Source organism: Corylus avellana, chromosome ca6, assembly GCF_901000735.1.
Source record: "Corylus avellana chromosome ca6, CavTom2PMs-1.0".
NCBI lineage: Eukaryota > Viridiplantae > Streptophyta > Magnoliopsida > Fagales > Betulaceae > Corylus > Corylus avellana.
The window spans coordinates 3739168-3764758 of NC_081546.1; the positions used below are offsets into that span (position 1 = coordinate 3739168).

The 25591-nt window shown below is 35.2% G+C and overlaps 4 protein-coding genes across 4 annotated transcripts; all 4 read right to left on the minus strand.

Annotated features, from left to right (window-relative positions):
- Positions 1–764: 764 nt before the first annotated feature.
- Positions 765–1319, minus strand: LOC132183645 (uncharacterized). The gene has a single exon (XM_059597004.1). It carries the CDS (start codon positions 1310–1312, stop codon positions 791–793), a length of 522 nt encoding a protein of 173 aa, XP_059452987.1. The 5' UTR covers positions 1313–1319; the 3' UTR covers positions 765–790.
- Positions 1320–3553: 2234 nt separating this feature from the next.
- On the minus strand, positions 3554–4048 carry LOC132183994 (uncharacterized). The gene has a single exon (XM_059597473.1). The coding sequence runs from the start codon at positions 4046–4048 to the stop codon at positions 3554–3556; it is 495 nt and encodes a 164-aa protein (XP_059453456.1).
- A 3557-nt stretch (positions 4049–7605) lies between these two features.
- Positions 7606–8153, minus strand: LOC132183652 (uncharacterized). The gene has a single exon (XM_059597011.1). The coding sequence runs from the start codon at positions 8141–8143 to the stop codon at positions 7622–7624; it is 522 nt and encodes a 173-aa protein (XP_059452994.1). The 5' UTR covers positions 8144–8153; the 3' UTR covers positions 7606–7621.
- A 3439-nt stretch (positions 8154–11592) lies between these two features.
- On the minus strand, positions 11593–22138 carry LOC132183818 (protein S-acyltransferase 8-like). The gene is made up of 5 exons (XM_059597259.1): positions 21771–22138; positions 14137–14322; positions 13107–13412; positions 12737–12973; positions 11593–12539 (listed from the first exon to the last, which is right to left on the minus strand). The coding sequence occupies exons 1-5, from the start codon at positions 21807–21809 to the stop codon at positions 12027–12029; spliced, it is 1281 nt and encodes a 426-aa protein (XP_059453242.1). The 5' UTR covers positions 21810–22138; the 3' UTR covers positions 11593–12026.
- Positions 22139–25591: the final 3453 nt, after the last annotated feature.

A 25591-nucleotide genomic window follows, 5' to 3' on the forward strand; every position in this document is an offset into this window, starting at 1 on the left:
TCTTTTTTTTATTCCTTTTTTTTTTTTTTTTTTTTCTTTTCTTGTTCTTTGGAATTTGGGATGTTGAATTTTTTTTTTTATACTATTGCTGTAAAAGTTGATGATGTGGCAATAACAATTAGTTCATGGATCAATATTTGTAGAAAAAAAAAATCTGATTTTCAATGACACATCATTCCAAGTGTATGTATGACATTCCGTCTATTAAATAAATAAATAAAATACTGATTTTTACTATCACGTCATTCCAATTGTACTACATTAGCATAATTGTCTTTTAAATAGTGTTACTCATATTTATAATGGTTAGAAATTCAGAAAGCCATCTATTTTCTTGGGCATCCTTGTGGTGTAAAACCCTGGTCTTATTGTGAGAAGATGAGTAGCGAACATGGAATTGGTAGTTTATAAAGTCACTATGGGTACATGCTAACTCTCATATTACTTACTTATAAGATGAAACACGATTTTAATTTATAAGTATAATTGATTCTAGCATAAAAAATTTCAAAGTGATTAATTATTTTAAGGGGACAAATGTGACTAATACTTTACTTGAATCGCTATATATATGCAGAGGAATTTAATGTTGATATCATTTTAATATATGGGCAAAGAGTAAATCAATTTAATATGAGAAGGCAAAGTACTTGTTATTTTATTATGTGTTTCTATGAAAAAATACAATATTATCTCCAACATTTTCTACCCTTATGAAAAGACTAAAAAATCATAACGCTTTTTAACCTACTTTTATTCTCCCGAGAATGACTAGAAAGTCTAGAATAATTCAAAGTTCATTTGTAATTACAAACCCAATGCTACTGTATAACTGCACGTAGTTGTTTCTAGTCGAAATAGCCGGAACTTTAATCCCACGGGAACCCAACTCATTTTCACAGCTAACGGCGTAATCGCCGGCGATTTTTGCGTCATAGTTCGCCGTCAAAGCATCTTCCTCCAATTCCTCCAGTGCACTCCGGAACGACGCCACCACTGCTTGGTACCAAGACGAACACTTGGCAACAGCCGCCGTACCTTTTATCTTGAGCAGCTTATCAATGAAAGACTTGCTTTCTGTTGCATTGGATAGTGCTAACCCAAGAGCTATTTTAGCGAGATCTTTGAGGTTCGACGCCGACGGAGTTCGGGAATCGGAATCCAAAGCTTCCACGCAATTGGTGTAGCTTATAGTTTTCTTGCAAACGCCTTCAACTAGTTTGGTTGCAGCAGTTGTTGGGGATAGAGAATGGAGTAAAAGGAGAAAGGAAAGAGCAATCGCCATTACTGCACGAGCATGGGAGTACTCCATTGATGAAAAGATAGTAGAGATCGAGTAAGGTATACGGCGATGGGTGTTCGTAAATATAGTCAAAGCAAGAGTCTTTTTTGGAAGGTTTTTAGATTTTTTTTGCGCTGGAAATTTAATTACCGAGATCTATATAAATTGATTGCTCATGAATATGGGGAGATGCTCTTTCCCATTTATAGTTAATTATCAACATTTTTTTAATCCTAAAATACCATTATCATTAACTTCATAATAACATAAATTGAATTATTCTTTTTTCTGAGAAGATAAATTGAATTATTCTTAAATAGTAATCTCAATTATATATGTATGTGTCCAGGTGTTAGTAATCTTAATTAAATAGAACTGCTAGACGTACAAGTTTTTTTCACAATTTATTGACAGGTTTTAGTATGAAGTAATTCTAAATGGTCTACTTGTGTCATATTTGTGTTCTACTAAGAATGATGTGGCTATTAAAGGTACTATTGAGCTTGTAATTTATCATTATTGAATTTTGATGAAATTGTGATTTTAATAGCCACATCATACTTAATAGGACACAAGTAAGAAACAAGTAGGCCATTTAGAATTACTGGTTAGTATGTGAATCGAATTATATGCTGACACTTATCAATAAGTTGTAGAAGGTGGTAGGTCTAGCGATTTTCAAAATGAGATAAGGCCTCAAACTTATCCATCCTAAACTTGCCTTGATTGTTTATTGGTTTGATGGACAACTGCATGTGGCCATGAAAGATCAATAAAATTTTCTGTATTAATAGAATGAAAAATTTTAAAATTGAATCAATGAGTCAAGAATTTATCTGACCAATTAGAGCAGTTTTGTTCTACATATTTTTCTACAATTGAAATTTCAATGCTACAATTTTTGGTGGGAAATGTGGAATTTAATTTACATAGATTCAAAGAGCAGCAGCTTCTTATGTATAATTATCCTTATGATCCCAATAATTCTCTTAATTTCCTTTCAGTGTTTTTACTTGACATGGGTATTTCTTTCTTGAAAAATGCTATTTAGCACACAAGATTTGTATACCAAACAATTGGGATGACATAGCAATAAAAATTAACTTACATTTTTATAATTGTCTATTAAATAAATTTGTATAAAAGTCTACTACACAACACTACATACACCCTAGGAGATGCCATTGTCGGTTCTTTTTTGTTCTTTATTCTTTCTTTTATAGTGAGAGAGAGCAAGCATGTAATTAAGGTCATTATTAAAAAACATTAATTAAGGGAATATATTTCCCGTTTTGTAATTAAGGTAATTTGATATATGTAATCAACGGACAAAAATTTCCTCCAAACCGGTATAAAGGAAATATCTTCCAATCTATGTAAAATAGTGCTAAGTGTCTATAAACATTTAAAAGGCACATTAAATTTAGTATAAATTAGTAAACTACTATTAATGAGGTTAAGAATTTAATGTGCCTTTTAAATGTTTATAAACACTTGACACTATTTTACATGGGTTTGATGATATTTCTTTCATACCGATTTGGAGGAAATTTGTGTCCGCCGTCAACTCATATCTTTTTTTTATTCCCTTTTTTTTTTTTTCTTTTTGGAATTGGGAGCGTTAATTTTTTTTTATATACGGTAAAGATCAGTTCTTGGTTCAATATTTGTAAAAAATAAAAAAAATAAAAAATATTTTCAATGACACATCATTCCAATTGTATGACATTCAGTCTACAACAACATAATTGTCTATTAAATAGCTTTACTCATATTTGTAATAGTTCGAAAGCCATCTATTTCCTTCACCATCCTTGTGGTGTGTTTGTATTTGTGTGGTTGTTGTAAGGGATGGGAGTAAAACCCTAGTTTTATAGTGGGAAGATGAATAGCGAACATAGAATTGATAGTTTATAAAGACACTATAGGTGCATGCTATGTGTCACATTAATTACTTATAAGATGAAACCCGACTTTAATTTATAAGAGATTCTAGCATAAAAAGCTTCAAAGTGATTAATCATTTTAATGTGACAGATGTGATTAGCATTTTTCTTGAATCACTACATGCACGGGAATTTAATGTTGATATCATTTTAATATATGGGCAAAGAGTAAATTAATCAATTTAATATGAGAAGGCAAAGTACTTGTTATTTTATTATGTGTTTCTATTAAAAACTACAATATTATCTCCAACATTTTCTACCCTTATGCAAAGACTAAAAAAACATAACACTTTAACCCTTCTTTTATTCTCCCTAGAATAATTTAAAGCTCATTTGTAATTACAAACCCAATGCTACTGTATAACTGCACGTTGTTGTTTCTAGTCGAAATCGCCGGAACTTTAATCCCACCGGAACCCAACTCATTTTCACAGCTAACCGCGTAGTCGCCGGCGATTTTTGCATCATAGTTCGCCGTCAAAGCATCTTCCTCCACTTCCTCCAGTGCACTCCGAAACGACGCCACCACTAATTTGTACCAAGACGAGCACTTGGCAACCGCCGCGGTTCTTTTTACCTTGAGAAGCTCGTCAATGAAAGACTTGCTTTCTGTTGCATTGGATAGTGCTAACCCAAGAGCTATTTTAGCGAGATTTTCGAGGTTTGACGCCGACGGAGTTCGGGAATCAGAATCCAAAGCTTCCACGCAGTTGGCGTAGCTTATAGTTTTCTTGCAAACGCCTTCAACTAGTTTGGTTGCAGCAGTTGTTGGGGAAAGAGAATGGAGTAAAAGGAGAACGGAAAGAGCAAGCGCCATTACTGCACGGGCATGGGAGTACTCCATTGATGAAGAGAGAGTAGCGATCGAGTAACGTATACGTCGATGGGTGTTCGTAAATATAGTCAAAGCAATGGCCTTTTTTGGAAGGTTTTTTAATAATATTTATGACTGTTTTTAGATTTTGGGAATTTAATTACCGAGATCTATAAAATTTGATTGTTCATAAATAGGGAGAGCGGCTCTTTCCCATTTTTATTTAATTATCATTATTTTTTTAGTCCACCATTATTATTAACTTCATAATAACATAAATTCAATTATTCTTAAATAATAATCTCAATTAAATATGTGTGTGTAGGTGTTAGTAATCTCAATTAAATATGTGTGTGTAGGTGTTAGTAATCTTAATTAAATATTACTGCTAGACGTACAAGTTTTTTTCACAATCTATTGACAGGTTCAATGGAATTATATCAACCATTAAAAAAAATTAATATCATCCAATCACATGCTGACACTTGTCAATAAGTTGTAAAATGTGATAGGTCTAACAACTTTTAAAATGAGATAAGGCCTCAAAACTTATCCATCCTGCACTTGCCTTGATTGTTTTTTGGTTTGATGGACAACTGTGGCCATAAAAGATCAATTAATTAGAGTAATTTTGTTCTACATATTTTTCTAAAATTGAAATTTCAAAACTACAATTTTTGGTGGGAAATGTTCAATTTAATTTACATAGATTCAAGGAACCTGAATCACATCTATCTTCTTATGTATAATTATGTTCATGATCCCAATAATTTTCTTAATTTCCTTTGAGTGTCTCTATTTTTACTTGACATTGGTATTTCGTTCTTGAAAAATACTATTTAGTAGACAAGAACTGTTATGCCATATAACTAGAATGACATGGTAGTGAAAATTAATTTTTGGATTAGTAAAGGTTTGTAAAAGAAATGGGAGAATGCTAGGTTTTCTCCTAGTCTTAGGTGGATATTATTTAAAAATAAATAAATAAATCAACAAAAAATAAACTTGCCATTATATCTCGAAGACAAATTTTCTCGAAACCAGTTTAGAGCAAATTTCTTTCAACCTACTTCAATAAGTGACTTTTTTTTTTTAAAAGGAAATCCATATCAGTCTCATCTATAGAAATCATGAGCATAAAGCTCTTACAAGCAACTATAGTTGAAGCTACGAGGTTACAAGTGTCACAGATGACGTATTACATTCTATACCCAAAACCAATCTACTAACCCATGACCAATTTACATATTAAAAAATAGATCTGTGCCAAATAGACTCAAACTAATGCATAGATAGTGCTTATTTCTCGAAACTGAGGGTAAACTAACCCCCAACAGAAATTCTTCATCCTCGACCTGAAAGTCAGGATAACGTTCACATTCACAACCCAAAGGTCTGGACCATAGCAAATAACCCAAAATGCATCACACATGCAGATCGAGATGGGACAGAGCCTTATTACGAGCAAAAACAGGAAATAAAAGCGTACAGGAAAATAAAGGGACTAAAACAGAAATACAAACATAATAGAAAAAATTGGACAAACAACAAATGGAAACCAACAAAACAGGAAAAAAACCAGAGAATCACACTAAGCGGGAAACGACAACCGGAAGGAAGCCGATTGCGTGCTGGCCGGAAACCGAAGTGGAAGGTGGCGTTGGAGCTCATCACGGGGGGACACGAGGAAAGACCCAATAGCGAACGGTGGGGGTAGAACGGGTGCAGAGGAAATCAGCGTCGCACACAAAACAAACTGGGGGGAGTATGAGTGAATCCCCCAAGAACATCACCCACAAAGTGTGACAAACAGGCAAGGCAACAAAAACAACACACCAAAATACACGGCAAAAGACAGACATAAAGGAAAGTAAATAAAACAACCAGAAACGAAATCAACAAAACAGCCGGAAAGAACCGAAATCAAACCACATCGGTAGAGACTGATCCAGTGCAAAAGGTGTGATGGGCACTAGCAGATCCGGTAGCAAGGTGGTGGAGCACGCGTCAGGACCAGGCGATAGGAAGTTGATCGAGCAGGACATGAACCGGAGCCAAACCTAACCCAACAACAGGCGCGGCAGATGGAGAAGGGCGGAAGATCGGCCTCCAAAAAACCCTAAAATCAGAAAATGGGCGAAGATGGAGGGAGAGGAAGAAAACGCCCAAAGAGCAAGGGACATCAAGTAAATAGGCTAGCTCTATCGCGGGAGAAGAAGAGGATGGGGGGGAAGCGGGGGGAGGGGGAGAACAGGGGTACTCCCCCTCCGACGGCGCTCTCTGCTAGAGATGAAACCCTAGCAGAGAGCATCTTGAGAGTGGCAATAGGTGACTCGTGCCATTCAACATCTCACAAATTAATGTTTAGGTTCCTAGGTTAATAAAATGGCAATAAATGACTCTTAAAAATATTTAAAAAAATATGTGAGAGATGACACTTGTCACCTATTGAAGTAGGTTGAAGGAAATTTCTTCCAAATTGGTTTAGTGAAAATTTCTGTCTTTATTTCTCTCGTATGATTTTTAAAATACAATATTCACAAAAGGACAAGGAGAACACCTAACATTTCCCAAAGAAATATATCAAGTTTTGATTTTTATTATTTCATCGTTCCAATTATATGGCATTCGTATAACCGTTTATTAAATATCTTTTTTTTCTTTTCTTTTTTTTCGAATGTCGAACCTATTTTTATTTATTTATTAATACCATTCAATTTTGGAACCAATTTTCACCTTATATACTGTAATTTTGGAAGCAAAAATTTGGGGAAGAAAGTGATAATCCTAATTGTGTAATAAGTTATTATGTTACGTTCCAAAAAAAGAAAAAAAATTATTAAGTTGTTCAAATATACTGAATTGAAATCATTAAATTTTTAGTGCGACATGATCACAATAGATACATTTCTTGAACAACTTAATGATATGGCAGTAAAAATTAGTTCTTTGATCAATATTTGTGAAAAAAAAAAAAAAAAAATGACTGCTCTTTAATGTCATGTCATTCCAATTATATGACATTCAGTCTATTAAATTTTATATATATATATATATATATATATATATATATATATATATATATTAATTTTCACTGTCACGTCATTCCAATTGTAATACATTATGATCTGTTAAATAGCCTTACTCATTTATAATGGTTCAAAAGCCATCTATTTCCTTCAACATCCTTGTGGTGTGTTTGTATTTGTGTGCTTGTTGTAAAGGAGAAGAGTAAAACCTTGGTTTTATAGTGGAAATGTAGCGAACATAGAATTGGTAGTTTATAAAGACACTAAGAGTACTGTATGCTAAGTATTACATTACTTATTTATTAGATGAAACTCAACTTTATAAGTGATTTTAACAGAAAAACTCAAAAGTAAGTAATCATTTTAAGGTGATAGATGTAACTAGTGCTTTTCTTGAATCACTATATGCACGGGAATTTAATGATGATATGTAAATCAATTTAATATGAAAAGGCAACGTACTTGTTATTTTTTTTTGTGTTTCTATGAAAAAATACAATATTATCTCCATCATTTTCTACCCTTCTTTTATTCTCCGTAGAATAATTCAAAGCTCATTTGTAATTACAAACCCAATGCTACTGTATAACTGCACGTAGTTGTTTCTTGTCGAAATCGCCGGAACTTTAATCCCACTGGAACCCAACTCATTTTCACAGCTAACGGCGTAGTCACCGGCGATTTTTGCGTCATAGTTCGCCGTCAAAGCATCTTCCTCCACTTCCTCCAGTGCACTCCGGAACGACGCCACCACTAATTTGTACCAAGACGAGCACTTGGCAACTGCCGCGGTTCTTTTTATCTTGAGCAGGTCATCAATGAAAGACTTGCTTTCTGTTGCATTCGATAGTGCTAACCCAAGAGCTATTTTAGCGAGATCTTCGAGGTTGGACGCCGACGGAGTTCGGGAATCAGAATCCAAAGCTTCCACGCAGTTGGCGTAGCTTGTAGTTTTCTTGCAAACGCCTTCAACTAGTTTGGTTGCAGCAGTTGTTGGGGATGGAGAATGGAGTAAAAGGAGAAAGGAAAGAGCAACCGCCATTACTGCACGAGCATGGGAGTACTCCATTGATGAAGAGATATAGTAGCGAGCGAGTAACGTATACGTCGATGGGTGTTCGTAAATATAGTCAAAGCAAGAGTCTTTTTTGGAAGGTTTTTAGAATTTTTTTATTTTTTTATTTTTTTTCCTCTAGGAATTTAATTACCGAGATCTATATAAATTGATTGTTCATGAATAGGGGGAGCGGCTCTTTCCCATTTATATTTAATTATCAATTTTTTTTAATCCTAAAATACCATTATCATTAACTTCATAATAACATAAATTCAATCCTTCTTAAATAGTAATCTTAATTATATGTGTCCAGGGGTTAGTAATCTTAATTAAATAGTAATGCTACACGTGCACGTTTTTTTTTTCACAGTTTATGGACAGGTGTTAGTATGTGAATGGAATTATATCAACCACTAAAAAAAAATTAATACCAACCTATTACATGCTGACACTTGTCAATAAGTTGTAAAATGTGGTAGGTCAAGCGATTTTCAAAATGAGATAAGGCTTCAAACTTATCCATCCTAAACTTGCCTTGATTGTTTATTGGTTTGATGGAAACTGTGGCCATGAAAGATCAATTGAATTTTCTATATTTACATTATGAAAACTTTTAAAATTGAATCAATGAGTCAAAGAATTTATTTGACTCACCCTGACAAGTCCTGGGTGAGTCCCAGTCAAGTCTCGAGCGGGTTTCGGGCAAGTCTCGATCTGGTCCCGGTCAAGTCCCAGACAAGTCCCTGTCAAGTCCTGGTCAAGTCTCGGGCAAGTCCCGGTCAGGTCCCAAGCGAGTCCCGGGCAAGTCCAGGGCAAGTCCGGTCAAGTCCCGGGCGGGTCCCGGTCAAGTCCTGGGCAAGTCCCGGGCGGGTCCCGGTCAAGTCCTAGTCAAGTCCCGGGCGGGTCCTAGTCTGGTCCTAGGTGGGTCCCTAGCAAGTCCCGGTTCGGTCCTGGGCGGGTTCGGTCAGGTCCCGGGCAAGTCCCGGACGGGTCTCGGTCAAGTCCCGGGTGGGTCCCAAGTAAGTCCAGGTCTGGTCTGGTCAAGTCCCAGGCAGGTCCCGATCGGGTCCTGGGCGAGTCCCGGTCAAGTCTCAGCGAGGTTCTAGGTGGGTCTTAGCAAGGTCCATCAATTTAAGAATGAAATGCTCACAGTCGGAAAATGGTTTATGGTTTTCAAAACCGTAAATCATTTTCCAAAAATTAAAGAAGAATTTTTAGTCAAAAGGAAAATATTTTTCATTGACCACTATTTTACGTCGAAGTAAACACCGTAAAATGCAAAAATCATTTTCTGAAAACTATTTTACGTCGAAGTAAACGGACCCTTAATTTACATAGATTCAAGGAGCAGCAGCTTCTTATGTATAATTATCTTTAAATAATTCTCTTAATTTTCTTTTGGTGTCTCTATTTTTACTTGACATGGGTATTTCTTTATTGAAAAATGTTATTTAGTAGACACGAACCATTATGCCAAAGTCGGCTAGACAGTTGAGATAACATAACAATAAAAGTAACCTGGCTTAAAAAATAAATATATTTTCATTACCACATCATCCCAATTATATGACATTCACATAACTATCTATTAAATACAATCATATAACAGTCTACTAAATATCTTCATTTTAATTTTTTTTTGAATTACTAAAAGATTGTAGCATTACTATAGGATTGAAATTTTTGGAAAATTTACAAACTGTGACAAGAATACCCACTAGGGGTAGGGCTGTCAAAATTTACAGGGAAACCGGAGACCCAGTTCCGGTTCCTGTTGCAAAAAAAAAAAAAAAACCGGGACCCCGGTTCCAGTCCCGGTTTTTGGCACCCAATAAAAACCGGGAAAATGGGAACCGGGTGCATATATAATTATATATATAAAATAATATATTTTAATATATATATATATATATTTTGTTTTTAGCAATTTACCACTTAGGATTCACTTCAATTCACACCTCTCTTCTTCCTTCCAACTGCCTCTCTCTCTCTCTGTTTTTGTCCATACATAATACATATATGTATTGGCATTGATTTTGTTGAAGGAGAGGAGTTTTGCTGGGTTCCTTACCGCCGCTCTCTAACACACACACTCTCTCTCTCTCTCTCTCTCTCTCTTTTTGTCCATACATAATACATATATGTATTGGCATTGATTTTGTTGAAGGAGAGGAGTTTTGCAGGGTTTTGCCGAGGGAGAGGAGTTTTGGGTCGTTAATTTTGGGTTGTGGGTTTTATGGGTGTTGCTGGGTTTTGCTGAGGGAGATGATTTTGGGTTGTTAATTTTCTGGATTTTGTTGGGGTGTTCTATGCCATGGCCGAATGGTGGAGTTTTGGGTTGTTAATTTTTTGATTTGATTTCATAGAGGAGTTCTAGTTTTGGTTTGGATGTTTTCTTGAGTGTGTGTAACCATGGAAAAACAAAATTGCTCTTGTTTGGAAAAGATGATGTTCTTGGACTGAGATGCAAAGTTTTTGTGCCTGGGTCCGACAAGAGAGTTGCCAGAGAAGGTGACCGTGGGTTTCTTTAAAAACCGGTTACCAGACCGGGTAAAACGGTAAAACCAAAATCGGCCAGTAATCGAGACCCCGATTAACCAGGACCCGGTTCCTGGTTCCGATTGCCCAAAACCAAGAACCAAGGTACTCCGATTCCGATCCCCGGTTTTGGCCAAAAACAGGGAAACCGAACCGGGTTGACAGGCCTAACTAGGGGTGTGCAACTAGGGGAATTGGATCTAAAAAATATTTTAACGTGTCTCAAAGGATTGAATTTTTAGGAAAATTTACAAACTATGACAAGAATACCACTAGGGGCGTGCAGCTAGGGTAATTGGGTCTAAATAATATTTTAACGTATCTCATTTGACATGTCAACATCCACATCAGGAGCCCAATGTATGTGCCACATCAGCTAGAGCCATGTCATCCATACAAAAAAAGTAAAAACAAAGAGAAATACTTCGGTGTAATATAATGCCCACATTTGGCCAATTCTTAGTAACATTAGCAGATGGACAATCACATAGAAAGAAGAATTAAAATTTGAAATTTAAATTTCAGTCTTCTCTCCCTCACTAAATATGGGCCAAATGTGGGCATTATATTACACTGTAACATACCTCAAAAACAAAACACCATGTGAAAAATGAAAAACATCATCTTCCTTGAAAAAATAAAAACAAAAACATAACACACGAAACGCCGATCTGGAAACCTATTTTTGGCATGAAACTCAAGGAACAAAAACAAAACCCCATTAATACGAAAGGGCAATCGATCAGAAGCCCCCCTTGCCTAATTGAGTGTGCAGATTGCTTACCAAACATTCGAAGCATATTGCAACAGAATCTCAAGTCGCTGCCTCGATCAAATAATCCCAACCGTTCAATTTCTGCAATTTAAATTCTAGAATGCAGAGGGATAGGGTAGTAGTTCTGTATAAACTCAACAGCTTGAAATAGGAAATCGCTTTCAAAGCAGTGGGTTTATTTACACAAAGAATAAAGCCACCACCAGAGATTGGATCCGAAATAGCAGTACAAAATATCGATAGATAACTAAAGAATAAAACAGAAAATGGAAAAAATAAAAAAGAAAGACACTATCTCCTTTAACTCTCAAACAATTACACACATTTCTATACTTGAAGGAAAAAAAAAAAAAAACCTGAAAAATAGAAGAGCCTAGCATTCCCACATAAAAAAAAAAAAAAAGTAAAATAAGTTTTATACCTGAAAGGTGAGTAAATTGGATGATTCATTCCCCTTGGCATAATTGAAAACCTCTCATGAATGTCAGCTTTCCTTCCAAACAAGGAAAAGAACATCAAAGTAACCACACATCACCCAAGTGGATGCCACGCTAATAAAGATCAAATAAACAAATTGCCCTGTCACTGACGTGCTTCCTTTGGAGTGACGTAACTTCTGCTTTCAGTGACATTGGAGTGGGCAAAGACCTCTGGCGCAATCTCCCAGCTCCCACTTCTTCTTCCCCAACTCGAGTGACGAGCATCAGCCCGAATGGTGGGAGCTCGATGATCTGAACCCAAAACAGAATCAGCATCCGAGGTATTATGGGGAGGTCCATTGCTCCCTCTGCTGCGTATGTCCTCATCAATTTCGTCAATATTACGACGCTGGGAGATCTTCAACAAGTCTTCACCAATCTCTAGATCGTCTTCTACCTTTGGACGTCGATCAGTACCCAAATCATCTCCTGCTGCTCCTTCCCGAGGGCCAGGTGAAGGGGGAGGCCTTTGTATCTCCTCTTGAACAAAAGCCCGGAAGCTGTTCCTTGAGGGCTTCACTTTTGTGCAAAATACCTCAAGAAAATTATTTAAACAACCCCGGTCATAAACATTGATCCTGTTGTCAGCTCTGTACCGAAAATTTTCATAGGTAGTCTGAAAAACATCAACAAGTATTAAGCTAGCTGATAAAAAATTTATGTGCTAAATGATGCTGGCAATCTTTCATTTTTATGAAACAAGAGTTTAAATAATGATCAAACTAGAATTGAGATAATCCTTGCATAAAACTAGAATTGACCACAAAATATTGTGTTAGAAGCACAAATTTACGAAAAGGTAAGTTAACTGACCTGGTTTGTGCCTATAAGGTACAAATGGAAGCCAGTAAGTCCACCAACAAACCACAGAGAGATGAAAGAATAGGCCATTAGTATCACAGATGCGGGAGAATCTTTCATCGCATTCCAGACAGTGCCTCGATGATGGTTATGCATCAGAATCTTAATGTACAAAGCTGACATAGCAAACACATAGATGCAAAGGAGAGTGGCTGAAGAAACAAACATAAAGAAGAACCGATAGTTGCGCTGCACACAACAGAGGCCAAAAACATTATATTAATACAAACAAGAAACAACCCAGAACAACAACAGGGAAAATACAAATGTCACAAGCAAAAGCTGCAAAATATATTTTCAATTTCCAGGATAAACAAACTACCAGTCCAATGCATTGGCCCACCCAGGGGCAATGGTGATCAAAACGCTCCACGCAATTGTTGCAAATGGAGCAATGGGAGCAACGAGGAGGTCGATATAGCATACAAGTGTCACAATACTTCACCCTCACAGTATAGCCATTGACCATTACTTCTTTCGTTCGAGGGAACTGGAGGCTTGGTGTTTGTCGTCCCCCAACATCCATTGACACTGAAGAGTCATAACGAAATTCTTCCTCTGGAGGATGTGAATTACGTGGAATAATACCCGGGTCCCGGGCTGAAGTAAGAAAAAGAAGCACCAAGACCTATCAACATCAACTAAGGGATTAAAAATTTGTCAAACCCCAGGAAATCAATAGTGAGTGATCACTTTTAGAATCCACCCAATAGATACTTTACAACAAACAATAATAGAAATTCAATGAAAAGCATTTCAGGGGGTGAGGATGTTCATTATCATCACTCTTCAAGTGGCCAATACAATTATTGGTACCTTCCTATGAAGGCTTAAATTCGTATATCACCAACCAAAACCCCCACCCTACCTCCCAGCGGAAGAATCAAACCTGCATGCTCCTTTTTCAAGATGAATATGCAATGCAATTTGTCAGGATGAAGCAGCGAAGCTGGTGTCAAACCCCCCCCCCCCCCCCCTCTATCACGATGTTTACATTCCAAATATTACAATATTTGGACCAACATGACACAAGTCTACTAAGGGTAGTTGCTTGATATCTCGTACTTTGGGCTTGGTACTTACTACTTAGACATGATTTATAGACAAGTGATATCTGCTAACCTAATAGAAGACAATCAAGGGGAAAGCCCCAAATAATGGAATTCCCCATGTAGACTTTGTCATGAGATTAGAATGCAAAACTTAAGAGATTAGTTTCTGGTTAACAGTTAAATAAGCATCTGTGATCCTTCTGAAAGTTGACATAATCCAAAGCAGTATGATGTTCAGAGCATTTACATGATAATATGAAGATATTCAGTTACAAGTATACAAGGGTTAAGATGGCTTACGTGGATAGTAAAGATAATTGCTACCACCAGAATTGCATATCCCGCATTATTTGGTGAAAATTCATGCCGAAGATGCCTTGCAACAAATACACAAAAGACGACAATTGGGACAATAATCAGCAATAAGGTGACAAGAAGTGATCTAGCATCTGGCCCAAATATCAACCTCCCACCAAGGATGAACTTCTGCAAAAGGTAGACGATAAAGAGTTAAATGCAAAATATACTAAAAGCTAAATGTACTTTAAAAACTATAAGCAATTAAATCTTCTGCACTAATTATGGAAAAACTCAGGAAGGATAAGCAAAACCTTTCATGCAAAAAAGGAAATTTGGCACTAGGGCCATGCCCGAGACAAAATATTCCTGCATGCTTGCTTAATTAGCCAAGCTATTGAAGATTAACCACGTATATAATGATATTTTAATCAGGCAAGATAGAGAAACTGGTAATTGTCAAACAAAATCTGTTAATCATATCATAAAAAGCAACTATTCAAGCCATGCTAAAAATGGATAATCAGAGGTATCTAAATTAACTTCATGAAGAAGTGCTGTGTTTGGATATATAGTTAGGGGTCATTTATTTTGATGAATGCTCCACCACACAAGACATGCCAGTAACTTAGAACTATATACATTTCATGATTCATAGTTATTTATAAGTAAAAGCAACAAAAGCTTCGCCAAGAAAGAAAACATTTATTGGTTTCAACCCGTAACAGACAGAAGATCAAAACTCCTTAGAGAACTAAAATTACAGTAAAGGAGATGCATTATTACTTATCAACAAAAAAAAAAATGACATGGATAAATTTCTATAGCTTTTACTATAATAAAAAAATAAAAAAATAAAAATCTTTCCACGCATTATTTTCACAATCACTTGACTGCTACCACTTTTCCCTCATGTGAGAAGGCTTTAATAATCATAACTTGAGCAAACCTGCCCCAATGATGGTTTCCAATGACTGACATATGTACTTGCAAAGTCATATCTGATATTCAAAGTGCAATTCACTCATTTATTTATATCTACTTCTCTAAATACATATCATTAATCTATTGAACAGATAGTTTTTACCCAGCGTTAAAAGCTCAAGGCACACTTAAGGCACAAAGCAAAAGCACACACCCCATTAATAGTAATTCTTAATTGCTTGCTGATCAATATTATATTAATATGAAAAGATTGTGCATATTTTTGTGCCCAAAGCTTCAGAAAAAAGTGCACATTTTTTGCGCTTCATTGAATGCACTTCGCTTCAAGATGAAGATGTGCTTAGAAATTTAAGCATGTAGGTGATTTAAACAACACTGGCCTTTAGCATTCTGTAGGCTAATGACAGACTAGGAAGGTGAAAAGGGATGTATAGCATGTAGAGTAGAGCAATCTTGTCTGAATGTATGTTCTCCCATACATAGTAAAAAACCAAGGACATAATGCATTTAACCAACCACTTGACGTTTTACACTTCTAAACTCTCACATGTCAGAGTAAAAAGTATATCCAATTATACATAATGCACATGCTCAGCTCAGTGCATAAAGACAGTTGGAAGGTATGTGTTGCAACAATTAGATGGTCTTAAATGACTTGGATAATTTTGTTAGCTCTTTCACAAGATATATATTGGCCATCTTTAAATTAAATGCTGCCTCTTTGACACATATTTAAACACACATTTACAAACCAGTTTTTTTTTTTTTTTTTTTAATTATCAAAAAAATATGGAAACCAGTTGTGTACAACAGAAAGCAACTCGATTAACCCAATCGATGGAGATAATTTACATTCTAAACCCTTTAGAGCGGCTAAAAAAGGCAAGTTTATCATTCTTGCCCGGCAAACAGAATATCCAGTAGGTTATAGAGTCCTGCAGCAGCGGCACATTCCAAATTGAACATGCATGTATCTCAGGAAACCGAAAAATATCCTAATTTCCCTTCTTTAAGGATGCAGATATTAAGAATCACAAAAGGCAGATACTGTAGCACTCATCCAGCTGTTTAGAAGAATAAATTGCAAACCACCTAAGGTATTCACTTGGAAACGTTAAATTACGTGGCAGTCAAAACCAGGGCCAAGAAAATTTTAATAAATACAAAACCATGCTAAACATTTCACTTGATAATAGAACTCTTGTGTAAGTCTAGGCATGGATCATTTCAAGTGATCATGGAAAACTACAAATAAAGATGTTTATCTTATTATGGAGAGTTGTCATGGGGCTTTGGCAACATAGATAGAAGATTTACATTAAAAACTCTGCCTTTCCGCTTGATGTAAAACCTTAGACAAAAAATGAACTATTGAGCTCTTGAAGGGGTTGAGCAGCTTTCATACTTCCTCTATGGGAGTGGTTTTCCCTACTACTATTCTTTTTTAGATCTTCTAGATTCTTCTTTTTTGAAAGTATTAGCACTTCCTGTTCTAGCTCTTAAAAGGCTCATACTTCTCTAAGGGCTCAAGAATTCGTACAAATACTTCCCATATATGTGGTGCACCACCATAGGCTCATCTCATTAAGTTGTTAAGTATAAAGGAAACACACTATTTACTTGCTCCTTTCCTTTAAATTTATTCAGTTGTACATGCAAAAATATTGATTTATCCAAGAACAGAAGAAGAAACACTCATTTGTTGATCATATTACAGCATAAACTTTCTCAGATTATTACTTTTTTTATGAATAAAATTGTACACATGTTTACATGACAGCTGTCGGATTTGAACCCACGCCATTTCAGACCAGACCCTAAACAGAGGCAAAGGGGCATTCTGATAATTGAAACTTCCTCAGATTATTATACAACAGTATGAAGTACAAACCACTGTCTGACTAGCAGGAAACAAAAAGAGATGTCATATTCAAGTAGGGATGTCAAAAATAACCGGGAAACCGGAACCAGGACCGGAAAACTGGGAAACCGTCCCCGGTTTCCAAAAAAAAAAAAAACCGGGACCCCAGTTCCGGTCCCGGTTTTTGGCACCCGGTAAAAACCGGGAAAACCGGAACCGGGTCTTATTTTATTAAATAATATTTATATATATTAATATTTTTTAATTCTTTTAGTCTTTTACGCAGCGTTTAGGACCTTAGGCAATTAGGTTTCTCACTTTTCCGGTTTTGAAGGTTTTAAAATGATTTTTAGGGTAGTTTAAAAATTTTGAATTTTTATTTCTAAGGCTCATATAGGCAAAAACATTGATTTTTTTAGGATTTTTAGGCTTTTTTAGGTTTATTTTTTAATTAATGGGAACAATCACAATAAAGCCTCTTTAATTTGGACAAAAAGATTAATAGCTTTTTCTTAAATGAGCTAACTTATGAAAAAAAATAATGGGCTTATTTTAGGCCCAATACCTAAAATAAGCCCCAAACACTAGTTTTTTTCAAAAACCGGTTACCGGACCGGGTAAAACTGGAACCGGCCGGGAACCGGGGTCCCGGTTCCGGTTCCGGTATCCCAAAACCGAGAACCGGGGTACCCCGGTTCCGGTTCCGGTTTTGGCCAAAAACCGGGAAACCGGACCGGGTTGACACCCCTATATTCAAGCAAGACATTTTTTTTTTTGTATAAGTAAATCCAATTACACATATCTGCCCATAACAAGTCATGTTTCTCTTTTCAAATAATACAACCAATACAAAAACTGACAAGTATCGAAAAGGTCAAAGACACTTTAACTCGTTTTGCTTTCTCCTAAGTTACATTCAAAAGACCATTCAATGGTTCATTAGGAATCATTACATTTCTCCCAGGACATTGGTAGCCTTTAAATAAATCTAGTTCTGTAAATAACTACCATCAGAAATGCTACCAAAGGTGCACTACATCATCAAGAATATATTGTCTTGGCCATGAGAGAGGGTCCAACTGTTGTTAAAGAACATAATATCAGATAACAACCAAGCTCTCTTCTTTAGTTGTCCTTGAAGTACAAAATTTTATAAATCAACATCAAGCCCTCGAGTCCTAATAAGTTAAAGATAACCCCAGAGAATGCATTAATTATCTCACATAAGTAAAACCACCAACGCAATAACCCCTTCAATGGAATAACTAAACTGGGATTCCCAGTTTAGAATCCTCTAATTTGTCACCTAAGCAGAGAATCCTAATTAAAAATATCATGCAACTTCCACTTTCCTTCTTTCTTTCTTTCTTTCTTTCTTTTTTTTTTTTTTTTTTTTTCGAATAATGAGGATGACAAGTTCACTTATCTACAATAAATAGCCACTGGAGACAGCCTTAAGCAATATGAAACTATCAGAAACTCTAAAATATAGTCCATTTAGCATAAAAACAGAAGGGTACAAGGAAGATATGATCCCAAACGAAGATGCAAGTTTAGTATAACATGATTTGGCCGATGCATTCACACTCATCTTTTTGCCTTGAAGAACAACAAAAGAATATCATAACCATGCAAACCACAATGCCACGGATATCAGGTTGGCTATTCCTAGATTATAAGGTAGTAAGTAATTGAGGACCAATGGTAAGCTGCAAAGTATGATTGCAATCAGCTTCAAGCTTCAAACAACAGCTGCTTCACAATTTCAAAAAATAAAAAATAAAAAGCAATAGCAATAACAGATTTCGAAATATGGAAGTTAAATATAAACTCTACATCTAATTGAAAAACAAATGTGACCTATTTCCACACAGCTAACACACAGAATTTCAATAACTAATAGTAAATATGTTATATTCCAAGAACAAAAGAACTCAATAACCAATTAACAAGTCATCAAGAGTTCAGCAGTACTTAGAGAAGAGAACCACCATGCATAAAAGATAAGTTATGTTCTCCACTAATTCCATTGTTCCTAAGCTATGTCAAGTGCCAGATTTTGCTGGTTCACTTAGCCTAACTCTTTTTTTTTTTTTTTTTTTTTGATGAATAATATATATATTTTTTTGATAAGTTATTATTAGAAGAATAATAAATCATTCATTATTTTTTTAGTGAATAATAAATTATTATAAGAAGAAACAAAGCACTCATACACGAAAAGTATACAAAAGAAGTGACCACCCTATTGGGGTCGAAAATCTAAAAAATTAACAAGATCTTAGCCTAACTCTTATGCCAACCATACTAGCCTAGGTGGCACAATCCATACCATGTAGCTCCAGTTTTCATCATTTCTCACTAATTCAAAACATCTCTTAGTGGAGATACTTTAGCTTAGGCCAGAAGGGAAATAAACCAAATCAAAGTAAGCAAGAATAGATTATACGATGTGGTAGCTATAATCTAAGTATGGATGACAGAAAGCCAACCCCTCAATCTTAGCTGCCACATCATTGCTTCAATATGATCTGTGTTTAAAAATTAAAAATCAAAATCAAATAAAAAAGTTGTCAAATGACATACATCCTAACATAATTTGGTTCAGTCTTTGTCCAATAAAAATTTCAATTGTCATTCTAAGTTCTAAGACAGCTGTAGAAACAATTCGGCCCAACTCTATAAGGAATATTGCTTCCCCAACTAGTAATACACTACATGCTCTTAAATCCCCAAACCCATTCCCAAATCAACTATATACAAAAAATGCACTTGAATTAGGTCCACTAGCCATTGGTAGACTTGACCGGTGCTTCAAAATCTATTCTGCCAACGTATACAACTACCTAAAATTTATGTAAACAATCAGAAACACTTGCCTAAATCTAATCTAATTAAACACTTGAAATTAAGAGGAAGTATAACAACCAGTGCAGAGATAGAATTCTTCTCTCGCACAAATAGCACCAACAAATACATTTTGGTGAACAAAAAAGTAGTTAGTTCACTATCTGATTTTGATCACTGAACGTCTCGATAAACCCAACAATAAGCACCCATTCGTCTAGCCGAGAGATTTAGCAAATAAAAAAAGAAAAAAGAGTTATTTCCCTCTGCTTAATCAAGTTGTATTGTATAAGCTAAGTGAAATTGATGGCTTAAGTCCCGGGACCCATAAGCTCAATTGCTTTCCTTTACTACAGCTATAGAACTTCCTTTTCGACTGACTTCCTCTATTAGACAGGATAGGGAAGGAACAACTGATTCCCTGAAACAAAATGAGTCAAGCTGGCCAAATATCTAGGGGGAAGGGAACAACTTATTCCCTGAAACAAGATGAGTGAAACATGAGCTAGCCATATATCTAGACAGCGCTTGGATATGTTATAGAAAGGGCATTATGTAAGAAAGAAAGTGGTGGCAAGCATCATAAGGACTCCTTACATCTCTAGTGAGACACATTTCCAACATCTCACTACGGGACTTAGCAAGGCCCTTCTTTGATGAGCAATCTGGGAATGATCAATCTCCATTCGCTTGGAGGAGTGTTAGTGTATGTGTGTCACTTATGTCCCATACATCACCGATATCAGATTTGTCACATTGGTTTGTCCGCTAATTGGCTTTTCCGCGTGGTGGGCCATTGCACCAGAAGCTATTCAAACCTCCTAAGTATTCATTCCCATGAGAGGTAGCCCAACTAGTGAGAGATACCATCATTGAGAATATATGTAGGATTGCATGATTAGCTTGCTATAATAGGTTGCTTGAGTTGCGGATTAGCTTTCCAAGCCTGATCATCAGGAATAGCGAGACCGGCCTGGCCTTTCCTAAAACTGTGAAAGTGTAGGAGGATTTCTTGCTTGGCCAAAATGTGTTAAACAGTACCTTCTTACAAAAAAAAAAAATCTCTAAAGGTGGAAAATGGGACTACTGGTCTGCTGCTTTTACTTTTTCTTTTTCCAACTACGGTGACGAAAGAAAGCAAAGAAACCCAGCTTCTTGAAGGTCCCAAAAGGTGGGTAATTTTTGTCAACTCGTCTAGTAAAGCCTCACTTGTTCAGCAAAGACCAGAACCGATTCAATCAATGCAACTTCGTCCCACCAATCTAAAAAGAATTTTGCATCTTCATTTCTTGCAACTCCAGATAACTAAGTACTCAAAGTTGAGGCTAGTACTTAAAGGTATGGTTTTCATTTCTTTCCCTCCATCTTCTTAACGACCAAGCATAGAGAATAGGGGCCTAAGGTGTGATTTGACCACAAAATCCTACTTAATCCCAAATCGTGCTGTAAGCAAAACTAACAGAAGAAACCAGTCCAAAAAGAAATATCTTCATTAATTACTAGCCTCTTCCTCCAAACCAACACTAGCACCTCCTTTAGTTGCAAAGGAGGTGCAGAAAAATAAAAAGAAAACTTTCAAAAATTAATTCTAATTCTAATTCTAAGCCTAACAATTCCATTACTGACAACCCCAGAGAGCAAACACTCCAGTCAACTAAGCATAACACATCGAGTCCATCGTTTCTTAAATCCAGAAAGCAAAAATAAAATAACACTAATAAACAAATAAATATAGTCAAATCTCCATTTTCTCAGCAAACAAACAGGGAATTAAGTTCAAATAACTTAATAACCTAATTCCACATATACATTCATCCATAAAAGTAAACCTAATTCCACGCATTTCACCAAACAAATCACCAACTCAATCAAAACTCACTGATTTTCACACAAACCCCATAAATCTAAAGCATACCCAGATAACAAAAAAACAAGCATAGGTCTCAAATTCAGAAGAAAGAAAGAGAAGCAACAAGGGGCTCACATTACTTCCTTTCCACGCTTCGTACACGCGCTTAGCCATGAGAGAATCTCACGCTCTCACTCACACTCACGCAGGAACGGAGTCGAAGACTAGGAACTTGGGGCTGTTCATCTCACTCGCATTTAGACACCACCCCTTACGCCCACAAATCACACTGAAACCACTCGATTTGCTGGTGATTTCGAGGTTAAGGTATTGGGACTCAGACTCTGGCCCTCTTTCTTTAGAGGGTTCACTTTAAATTCCACAGAGCAAGAGAGAGAGGGGTTGACATCTGAGATGGCGGTTTGAAAGTTTGGAATTTTGAAGGTGTCCCTTGTATTCTCTTTCGTGAGAGAGAGAGAGAGAGAGAGAGGAATGTTTTCTAGGGAAAATATTTTCTGGAGGGATATATAGGGAAATGAAACCCCATCAATGAACTCCATTTTCTCATGTCAACAAAGTGATTTTGGATTAAAGGGGACGAAATGTCTAATCTGTCCCTCTTGTACAACTTTTGTTTTTTCTCTTTTCTGGGTTCATTCTGACATGTCAGCATCAGTATTGGGTCATGGATGACGTGTCAATATCAGACTGGTTCTTGGCAGTGCAAGTCACCGGGATTGTGTGTTGTGAATGGTCTTTGGTCTATCAGATTACCACAGTGTCAATTCCAAGCATTGGGAGGTGAAAGCCAGCCTAACTTTCTCTTTTTTCTTTTTTCTTTTTTCTTCTTTTTTATTTTTTATTTTTTGGGATAGGAAAAATGAAGATGAAAAAGCCAGCCTAGTTGGACAGTGGGATTCTGCAAGATACACTTCAACTAGGCATTTTACAAGTCTTAAATGAGTTGCATATTCCATTAAGAGTAGTCATATGTTGTGTTCATGCTTCAAATATTGAGGCAAATGCTTGTGCATTTTGTTTAGCACATATAACAAACAACTAACAACAAAAATCAGAAAAAATTCAAATCAACAGATAAGCTAAATTTAGACAGGTGTTTAACACATCACTACTCTTAAAAGGATATCTCAAAATAAAAGGTTGAGCGGGAATGCCAGTAGTGAAACTAATGGCGACCCTTGATCGAAAGTGCTAACAAGATAACTCCATCAAACTTAGCTCCTGACTAGCTTATTAAATATATATACAACAGTTGAAGAATCTCCCGTCAAGATGATGAGTTTGACGCCCAATCAAATCAAAATGTATTTAAGCTCATACCCAAATTTAAGAAATATGGATATAGAAAATAACTCTTTTAAAAATAGCAAATGCATAGATCATTGGTAAAGGTAATACACCAGTATGAAACAAAACCTAGGGAGGAAGATGGCATACTGATGAAGGTAGATAAGAGGCGCAATGATGACCATTTAACACTAGTTAGGGTGTCACGTGCTTAATTTTCTATGTCTAGTAATAATAGATGTATCCCTATGTTGGTTAATAATATAAGTAGTTAATCTCAATACTATATATAAAAATCTTTCATGTGTTATAAAGATCTAAACCTTACACTAGTGCATATTTAAATTGTTATGTAAGCTGACTGATAACATTGCAAAAATGAGTAGATATGGTGTACAGTCAGAAGAAACTTCAAGTAAAAGTTAATTTGAATGACATACACGTATTCTAACTAAAAGCATATGTTTTTGTCCTTAATATGCTAATATAGGAAGACACATTAATACACTATATAATAAAAATGTATTTGTTTGTCTTTCTTATGCGCCGTCATTTGATACAAAATATAGTTCCAAAAAACACCACCTTTCAACATAATAAGCGAAAAGATGAATTTATTAATTTCCATCTTGGGAGTTATGAAGAGGTAGTGTTAAATCTATGTTGTGTTTCTTCACATACTTCAAGAGGTGATATTTTTAGACCAATAATGAACTCAAAAGCTTTACAATGCTATCTATATATTTGATGCCATCAATCAACGAAAAAAGAAGCTTGATTAAGTTGTTTGCCATGAACCACAAATAATTTTACAATACAACCAGCACTTGCCACAAAAACATATATACAGAAAAAGACTTGCTGATTAATTAGTTTGTGTAATTATTACATAAATTTCCCTTAAATATAAATGCAAATTTATTCAACTACCCTGCCTTAGGGGATGGTGGCTAACATGACTTAATCAACGTCGCAGAAAAGATAAATGATATAATTAATTAAATTTTTAACAAATTTTTAATCATTTTTCATAGTGAATGGATGAATCTACTATTGAATTTATACGGGATTCACATGAGTAAATAAATATGAAAAAATAGGATCTTCTTCAGTTCATTTTGGACTGTATAATATCCAATTTATAGCTAGAATTTATTCTTAGAAATCGTAAAATCACAAATGAGACACATGTCTACTAATAAAAAATAATAATAAAATACTATTTCATCTTACAAAAATATAAAATAATAAGGAGTGGTTGGTGGGGTGGCCAGACCAGCCCAGTTGGGGGTGGGGGTGGCCGAAGCCACCCCTAGGCCCAACGGGGGTGGTCCGGCCACCCCTTATTTTTTATTATTTTTATTATATACTTTTCTTAGTATGAAAATAACATTTTATTATTATTATTTGTTAGTGGACATGTGTATCATTTGTGGCTCTAGGATTTCTATGAATAAATCATAGCCATAAACTAGATATTCTCTAGTTCAAAATAGACCGGAAAGGATCCTGTTGCAATAAATATGATGATTGATCTATTAAATTTGTAAGATGAGATGAGAAAAAATATGAAAACAATATTGACGTGAATCATTTATCACAAAAAAAAAAAAAAACATATAAAAGGACCCATTTAAAATCTGCAAAAAGTCTAAAAATTCAATTTTTAAATACTTAAGGAGCGATTGCAAATGACGCGTTTACTTAAGAATTTATTGTAGATTTATCCCAATACTTTTTTTTTTTCCCATTAAAAAAGTCACACAAAATATGGACGAAACAATCTATTTATTTACCATAAAAAAAAGTAAGAACTAAGGCCTCATTTGGTTTGCAAAATGTCTAGTCTATTGAAACATGATTAGCTACTACTGAGAATAGAAGAGTGTGAAATAGATTAGCTATTCCTATTCCTTTGTTTGGTTGTAACACTGGAATAGACTAGCTAATCATATTCCTTCATTTGGTATAATACAATATGTTGGTGAATAAAATCATATTGTAATCAAATTTCCTAAAATACCCTTATAATACAAATATAATTTATATTATTAAGGACTTTCATTTAAAAAACATAAACAACTTTACTATAATTTATTTTTTTTTTGTTTTTAATTATTTCAGGTATGTGGCCTTTTGTTTTTGTTTTTGTGTTTTTTTTTTGCAATTATGCTACAAAATTATTTATATAAAAAATTATAGTCGGAGAAAATAGAATCAAACTCAATCTTGAAATCAAAAAAATATAATTGGAGAATGTACATAGAATCAAAAGAAATCAAATATTTTATAAAAACCTTGCAGACTCTGTTTATCTGTCAAAGAAAAAAAAAATTGAGAAAAAAGAGAGACGGATAAACAAAATAAAAAAAAGGGTACATAAATAAAAAAAAATAGAGAAACAGAGATAAGAAATCAGAGAGAAACGGTACAGAGAATCAAAATAAATAAAAAAAATAGAATTAAAAAAAAAAAAAAAAACTGAGAAACGGTATAGAGAAGGGAGACAGCATAGAGAAGAAAAAAAAATTCGTTTGCACTTGCAAAAAAACTGTACCAGAAGAATCAGAGAGAAAATAGAAAGAGAGATAGAACGAAATATAGAGACGGAGAAAAGAGAAATGAAGATATATATATATATATATATA